This window comes from Egretta garzetta, unplaced genomic scaffold, assembly GCF_000687185.1.
Source record: "Egretta garzetta isolate BGI_Z169 unplaced genomic scaffold, ASM68718v1 scaffold178, whole genome shotgun sequence".
NCBI classification, from domain to species: Eukaryota; Metazoa; Chordata; class Aves; order Pelecaniformes; family Ardeidae; genus Egretta; species Egretta garzetta.
The window spans coordinates 1,147,256-1,156,153 of NW_009260506.1; the positions used below are offsets into that span (position 1 = coordinate 1,147,256).

Genomic DNA, 8,898 nt, shown 5'->3' on the forward strand with positions numbered 1-8,898 from the left:
TCCACCATTAAAAATGACTGCTACTTTGGGCAATTACCTCTGATTGAAGGGTAGAATGGCACATGTGATTTGAGAGCTTGTGGCACTCTCCAGGCTATTTCTTGTAAAGAAAGGAATTATGCAAATCTATATAATGTCATCGTCATTTTATACGTATGTAGATAGCACTTTCTGGGAAAGGCAGAACTTGTGGAGCTGAAAGTTGCATTGACATTTTTCATGCTAATGTGTTATTTTGATAATTACATATATGCCAGCACCTGTTTTCTTCTTGAACATCAAGAACTAGATCTTGGGGCATCTGTAATTGAGCTGAATGTAGTTTTGGGTGCTATTCATGGAAATGGAGACCAAGGGGGGGCTAAGTAAGTCTCCTAAGAGAATTATTACCCCTTTTCAACATTAAGCAGAGCTCTTTATACTGGTAGTTTAATTAGAGTGCTTGATTGTGGGGCATGAGTGACTAGACCTGGTTAACATAGTTACCAGAAACATTTGTTATGACAGTCTTTGATGACATCTGATTAAAATACTACTCCCTGGTGACAACCAGGAAAAGATTGCCTCTCAATTACAGCAAACCCCAGCACCAAGGATACAAACCCCATGGACTCTTACTTGCAGGGTGGTAAAGTGAGCTGTTTTCATTAAGTAACTTATTTTTCACAGCTGTTATGTTATTTTTAAGTAGTTTTAATGCCACGATGCATATTAATTGCTTATTGCCTTCCCACAAGCTTACTACGTTCATTATAATTATCACTTGCTAGAGCAAAGTCTCACATATGTTTGATGCTATTTCCCTCTTCTGTTCTCTCTGCTCTAAATGTATACTACTCTTCCAACTCCTTTCCAATGTCATGTTTCTTCTTGTTATTTGGATTACATTCCTGGTCATTCCAGCCTGGGGGGAAGAGATGGAGGGAGAGGAGGGCTGCTTTAATTTTTGCAGCTTACTCTTTGCTTCTCTCCTCACATGGAGTTGGAACATATTCTGAGCCATAGGTTTGAGCATACTGGAAAACTCCACCTTCATTTAAGCTACACAGGGTTCCTGCCTTTGCAGTTCTGCATTCAGGTCATTATGCTGTAATTGAATTTGATCAATTGTTACAGAATATTTGGAGCTCCCAAAAAGCTCAAGCAAAAAACCTTCCTTTTCTTAAAGCCTGGCTTGCACTATTGTCAATGAAAGCACATAAGTAAGGGTCTATGGGACTCTAAGTCCTTCACTGAGTTCAACACCTGTTAAATATTTACTCTCTGCTCTTTATAGGAGAGAGGGCACCTGCTAATAGGTGAGCACAATGCCATTAACTTGCTGCTGTAGTAAACACCTTTTCTTTGGACTAGAGGCACACCAAGGATTGCTAGTGCTGTAAAATCCTACCCTCATGAACAGAAATAAGATGGAAAAAGGAAAGGATTAAGAGGGTAAGTAAATTAAGGAAAAGAAGATCTTAAAACCACTATTATTCTCCCCTTTCAAGCATCTATCCTTTGTGAGTGCAACTTCACTACTTATTCATGTGAATGAAGGTTCCTCTCACCTCATACTCCTCTTTAAATCCATAGCCCTGTCCTCGCTTCATCTGGGTGATGTGCTGCAGCAGGTCGGCCACTCGGATGGCTGGCTGAAACTGCCCCCGGGGGTAGGACATTTCCACCGGCTCGCAGCTCCGGTATGGGTGGGTCTGGATAGTCAGGGTTGGCTGGGTCATCTCTCCATGGCTACTGTCTGTTTTAAAGACAGGGAAGCAAAACAAGCTTTCACCTATCTGATATTTCCACTCTCATTCTTGCTCTGTTTATTCGTTTCTCCACCACCCCATAGGTTGGTGCAGGCAAAAGAAAATAAAGAAATAAGTAGGAAATACGGCCTTGCCTACAGCTACCTAGAAAGCCTAAACCATACTTGAATATTTTTTGTGTCAAGGAGACAAACCCAAAGAGATGGGAAACAGAGTAAATCAGGCTAACAAGGATACAATACATAGAGTGGAGTAGCACATTTTGTAAGGGTGAGCTCTGCACAACAACTCCAATCAAATTACATACCTTTCTTCACAAACCTGCAAAGAACATCGCTGAAAGATACATACAGATGAGCAAGATATTCAAATGGGATTTGGGGAGTACAACATGAGATAACTGAAAGGGGCCCACGTTAATAGCAAACAAATTATTAGCATTTCAAATAACCCACACAGGATGTTAGAGGCAAATTAAACTGCTCTGTTAGTTCAGGCCTAAAATTTGTATGTCAATTGCAAAGACATAACATTATCAGAAAGAATAAAACAGCATAAAAATATAGTTATCTTGCATGCAGAAATTTAAATTTCAGGTACGTAAACTTAACAGAAAAAGTTTCTTTTTGAAAGAAATGGATTAAATCTCTATCACTGTGCAGATGAGATTGTAACCTCCTATATCCTCAGCACAACACACATACACAACAAAATATTCCTGGTGAACTAATAGAAAAGAGCTTAAATAACCAAACAATTGACTTCTACAATAGATATTTTTAACAACAGAAACTCAGAATAGATGAAAAATTTAGTTTCTTATCTACCAAAGTTGACCAAATGTATATAGTTGGCCATATATACCATTTTACAGGCATACGAGGTGCTTGGGTTCTTTTGCACATACAGGCTTTAACAGCCTGCATCAATTCTTTCTGGACTTATCCCAATCCAAGCTATTAGCAAACAGAAAATATATTTCCCTTGGACTGTTCATAAAAAAACCCCTTAAGACTGCATCTACAAGGTGTGCTTCTTACAGAAATCTTACTGACAAAGAGCCTAAACACTATCCCTTGTTAGCAATTCTCCAGTCATGTTTTTGAAGGGATAAAGAACAAATAAATCAAACTGCAATTTCAGGGTGATTTTTATGTGAGAGAAATATGGCTGGAGTGGTGCTGTAAACAGTGCTATCCTTGAGAAATCGCCATGGAGTTTTGATCAGAAGCAGTCAGGATGTCTGCCGTTGTCCCTCGCTGCGAAGTTGGGTGGGAGCAGACAGATGAGGGCATCAGACTGCCTTCCCAGCAGCTGGCAAACCAACGACACCACAAAGCACGACAAATGATGCTTTAGCTGGTTTACTGTTATATTAGGGGGAAGATATCAAGAAAGGCATATGCTCTCTTTTGAAGTTGCAGGAGTATTGCAAGCTGATCTCCAGTGTGAGTTAAATAAGTCTGGTGGTTGAATTATCAGAGATGCTGAACACATCCTGCTTCTTCTGAAATAAATTAGCACAAAGTGATCATCTGCTCTGAAGTTTAGGCTACTGAATTTAAGGATTTCTGAATCCCAGGTTCTCAAAAACACAGTCACATTCCCAGGACACTTAGAGATTTACAGAGCTATGGCTCTAGCGAAGCAACCCTCAGACACAAAATGTGAATAAATTTGGGATTTAAGGAAGAGTAACATCCAAAGCATTTGTATAATCATCACTAATGCTCCGACTAATGACAGTGTGAGAACTCTGAACAGAGGGAATTTCAAGGCTTATTAATTCCCCTAGTTGGATTCGCTTTCCCAGTGCATCTTTCCTCCCCTATTTCCTATTAACCTCCTGTAATGGAGAGAAGATTTTTATCGCGGACCATTTCCGACAGACGTACTATGCTTAATTTTCCATCATTAGGTTTAATACAAACCCAATTTCACAATTGGCTTCTCTGAGGAACCTACAAGTAATGCCACATTTTTATCAGCCCCAATTAAAAAACATTACAATATCCCTACTCGAGAGGGAGTCTTAAAACTAATGTGCGGTTCTAGTGCTAATACAGTAAGGGCACATGCAGAGCACAGGCTACTTGTAAAATGTAGCTCAGATCACTCAGCTCCTTTGCAGGCAATTACTAATTTCTCTCTTCATCAGATCCTTTAATTCTGGTATACTTGGCTCTCTTCTCAGATAAGTATCATAGCGGGAGGCAAAAGCTTCTCCTTTCTAGAATAATGTCCCTCAAAGTAGGCACCCGTGTTATGACTCTGGATCTAGAAGAAGCTGCTCAGCAGCAAAGAAGGATCTGACTCTGACCTTTGAGTTTATAGTGTCAACCGTGCCTCTGGTCTCTTTGGTCCGACAGATAAAAAATGGTACAAAACCCGCTGATTGTAGTAACAGCTCTTGCAGCATGGTCCGTGGCACCAGACAGTTTGCATGCCTCTTACCCAGCCAAGTGTTTCTGCTTAAAAAAAAGTGTCACACAATCTGTGACATCCTACTCTCAACCAAATGACATGCAGAGCTGAAACGAGGCAGAAGTTCACCTCCTCTGGACATCCGTAACAAACACATCTTGAATGGCCTCTGTGCTACCTGAAAGGAAACCCAAGCCCAGCATTTGCACCAGCTCAGGGCAGCTGTCAGTTATTCCCACCAGCATTTTATCTGGGCCAAGGAAAGAATGGAGGGGCTTTTATGGAGACAAATTGCTATGTATGAGGCGAGCCTGGTGTTCATATGTTCTGCTAACAAAGCGTGATGCAAGAAACATATTGTTCCTCCTCCATCTAATCACACCATGAGCCTGAAGCTAAGCATGGTTAATGAGGCGCTCATGCAAGGCACGACACCTTCTCTCAAGATGTGCTGTTTACAGCAATTTTGTAAGGAATTCAAAATGCAGGTAGGAGGGGAGGTAGCAGCAAACTGATCTCTCACTAGGACAATCAACCAAAAGAATCTTTGGAGGTGTTGCAAACAGGCTTTGCTTTCCCTGCAGGTTGCAGCTATAAGCCACATCTCATTCCTTTGGGCACTGATATTACTGGAAAAGACAACAAAATACACCAGCCCCTTAGGAAAGACAGACTTCTGCTTTAATTGTTGCACTAAAGGCAATCACAGCAATTTTCCATAGTCCCTTCTCTCTGTGTCCCACTCACAAACATGCCCCCATTCCCTTGCAAATGAGGATGAGTTTGTAGGACAAATTGGCCAAGAGTTTCACTAAAGTTTCGGCAGTGCTTCTAAAGCATGTGCGCCTTTTATGAGTTCAGTGAGAATAGAAAATCAAGAAAATAGATTTTTTTTGAAAGATGCTTGAAATAATTCGCTCTAATATTCAGATAATACTAAACATACAGAATCGTGCATCAGGTTTTTCTGGATTATATTTCACATACACATCTTACTTCTAGTCATATGTCCTCATTTTGTTTATAGGAACACATACCACCATATTTTATTGCATAGCAAAGATGGAATACAGTTCCAACAAATAATCCAAATTAAAACATTTCAAGAGATGGTGATTCCATTCTGACCCCAAAAGTTGTGGCAACGGTTAATTACCCCTGCTGTCTAAACAGTTCTTAATTGCAATTTGATTTTGCTTAGCTTCTACTTGCAGGCACTGAATCTTATTATACCTTCTGTTAGATTAAAGAGCCCTCTGAGCATTTGAAATCTTGACCCGTGCAGGCACTGATCAAATCACTTCTTCAGTTTCTCTTTGATAAAGTAAATCAATTGAGAGCTTCTGAAGTCTCATTAGGGCAGGCTGTTCAGGGCTCTGGTTCCTTCCTAGAACCATTTCCAATTTTCCACAATTCTTTTTGTGGAGTTGTAAATAAAACAGGTATTCTGCATGTTGCTGGAAACATGCTGTTTGCAAGATCATTTCTAATATTAGCAGCTACAATAGCAAAATATATCGTCAAGCTTGTTTGTTAGCCCTTTTTAGCGCAACTCTTACTCCCTATACTAAGATGTCTGTAGCTAACACAGATATTTTGCTTTGTGGAAGCTGGCACTTTCATCATCAGCCTAAGAGTTCACTGAATACCCTGAAATTTTGTGTAAGACATTAAATCAATGATTCACTGGCTCTCACGTAACTATCCTGATTGGGAAACTCTTTGGGCATCTCAGCTTATCTGTTTAGGGTGTAACTGCAGATAATCAAATTTAACAATGTTGACTCCACTTTTGATATTCACAAACTCTCCCTGCTTATGAAATGGTGCTTCTTGTGACTCTCTTTGCTGCAGAAATAATCATGAACTTGCTGAAGTAAACTCTGAGGTCTTACTCTGCCAAGAGAAACATAATGGAGTCCGGTGTGCAGAGCAAAGCTGAAGCAGAGGCCAGCTACATGACATCTTTCCCCATTTGATGAGTAACCCTGAGGGTGAGATATCATTGCCTGCCTGCTGCTACAACACCTTGTATTATATACTTTTGTTGCTACCCAGACAAGTAAAATAAATATGTCTCTCTCCACAGAAAAACTGATAAACTTCTCCACAGATGTCACAGACAAGATGAAGAGCAGCTGAGAAATTAGATTCCCAGCCTGGAAGTGGCTCTGTATGATCAGACCCCTGTGAACATCCCAATAAGGCTGCTGGGAGCGGACCCGCTCATCCAGAGCACCTTTGGGGATTAAACTTTAGATCCTTTTATAAATGTCATCTTGTTTTGTAAACATAGTTTTGTTACTCTGAGAAAGAGGTATCTGGACACAGAGTATGATGTTGCCTTCTGACCAGAAATCTAACCTACACCTCAAACAACTAAAAGCAATGCTGCACTGCTGTCTCCTCTTGTAGATGTAGAGAAGTTTCTTTCAAAACCTTTGCTTTAATATCCACAAATTCCTTCTGTGTCTGAAATGACAGGCCTATAATCTCTGTGTATATTTTTATTCTCTTAGCCTTGGCAAGTGTGTAACACAAGAAGACATCCTTTGCACAAAATAAATTATATTTTGAGTGGTGTTTGTGATGGATTTAATTACACACATATCCAGTCTCTCTACACTAGAGTAAGGGTTGTCAATTATTTGACATCTTCCAAGGATGACTACAGCATGGCTAATATCTCTTCCCCTTACACTAGGGACATGGTGCAAGCTGGTAAAATTAATTTGCCTTTTTTGTGTGCATCAAGGCTTTATTATATGATTAATATCCAGCTATAATATGCTATATACAATACAAAGAGTGGTATGGGAAACCAAAGTCAAAACATCATTTGTCTAATGATACCAACTGAGCTATGAAAAGTCATGTTCCTTAACAAAAAGTCTTCTGACACCAGGTTTGACAGAGAGCGGAGGATGCATCTTTCATTCCAAAGGCTATGAAGAAGCCACATGTGCATAATAATAATAAAACCAAAAAAAGATGGAGAAAGTAATTTTCTCTAGATTCTAAAGAGTTTTTTAAGAATTGCTTGGTAAATACCTTATACAAATGTATTCTAATCTTATAAAAACTATTGCATGCTTTTTTTTTTAATCAGTTAGCATAGAAGAAAATCCCCTTCAAGATGTAAGGATAGTGCTTTGGTGAGGTGGACTAAAACTTGGGACTATTTGGTATATGTGTAACCGTGCAGCTCTTCAAATGTGCAGACCTCACCAAGTCAAACCTCTCGCTGCCTCCTTGGTGAAAAGAGGCTGTCAGATCTACCTACCTTGCAGAGCAATTCATTAGTTACAGCTGAAAAACTATTGGCAACTTCAAAACAGCACACAAAACTAGAAACCACAAAAGCCCAGAAGAGAGAGTTTTCCAAGCTACCTGATCATCTGCAGGCAGAAAGAAATGTAAGAGAAATTCAGCTCAAGTAACAGCCTAGAAGGGCATGCACCTCCATTGCTTGTTCTGCTGCAGGCCAACATTAGCACAGCAAACTGGTGTGAAAGCCTCTCCCAGGGCTCCTTAGAGGCTGACATAGCCTATGAGGCTACAACTGAAGAGATCAAGCCACTTATTTTTGAGCTTCCATTGCATAAAAATAACTCATCCCACAATTTAAAAAGCCAGTAATGGTGACACTTGCTAATGCAGCAATATCAGCTTCTTAATATCTTTTTTAGTTCTTCAAACAGTAGGTTGTGGATATACCTGCAGTAGATTGATTAGGCACAAGCAAAAGCCCATCCAAGCTACAGAAGACTGAAATTCAGGGCAAACTTCTATGTCTAAGCACAAGGCAGTTTTTGTGTGAGACTCATGACAGTGAGCTTTCTCCGCTTGTTCCACCCACCTGCAAGGAACTACAAGGCACTATAGTCCTCATCCTCTCTGGAGGGAAGCAACTCTTGTTGTTAGGATCCTCTTGAGCAGTTGAAGTGAGAACAAAGGTAAATGTCCTTACACACTGCCAGGAGATGCTAATGGATGCAGGGGAAGGACATGCTGGTTCTCTGAAGAAACTGCCCTGATGACATCTGCTGAACATCTTCAGAGCTACTGGCCATGCACATTTTCTCCAGAAACAACCTCTAAAGTTGTACTGCCTCCTGTTCAGGCTTTACAGTACTGGTACAGCAGGGGCCTTACTGAAGTATTAAAAACAGGGAAATCTATCTATCTGCTTTATGTGTTAGTACTAAATATTCACTTCTCTAGTGAAGATGCTTTTGCAAAACGTTTAAATCCAGACTTGCCTACAACTGGGAGAGAAAATTAAGGAGCTAAGAACATGCATTACATAAACCAGTATTAATCAAGCATGGGATAGGGTAGAGGCAAAACCAAAATCCCCTGTATCTTGCTATCAACAAATCATGTCACAGCCAAGCCTAGGGAGTCATCCACTATTGCAGATGCAGAACATTTATTAGCAGAAGGCATAACAGATGGGTACAAATAGCACTGAACTGCAGGTAGTGCCCAAAGACGGATATTAGTAGCGGGATGACGGATGCCCTTTTTAAGATCTCTTTTTCATTCCCAGGAATGAATATTAATAAACGTCGAAAATTAAATGTATTTTGCTCATACAGCAACATCCAACGTCTGGTGAATCTGTCCAAGAAGCCAGAATGCCAAGGTTTTAATTTGTCTTCAAGTCAATGCTAAGGGCTGTTTCACAGCACCTGTGGCTGGTGAATTCAGATGGAACTGG

General features: G+C 40.2%; 1 protein-coding gene across 1 annotated transcript in view; it reads right to left on the reverse strand.

Moving 5' to 3' along the window:
* PTPRT (protein tyrosine phosphatase receptor type T) overlaps positions 1-8,898 on the reverse strand; it is a 350,381-nt gene that overhangs the window by 35,938 nt on the left and 305,545 nt on the right. The window contains exon 20 of the mRNA XM_035900121.1: positions 1,551-1,738. Within this exon, the coding sequence (XP_035756014.1) occupies positions 1,551-1,738 (188 nt within the window). The remainder of the gene's footprint in view (positions 1-1,550; positions 1,739-8,898) is intronic.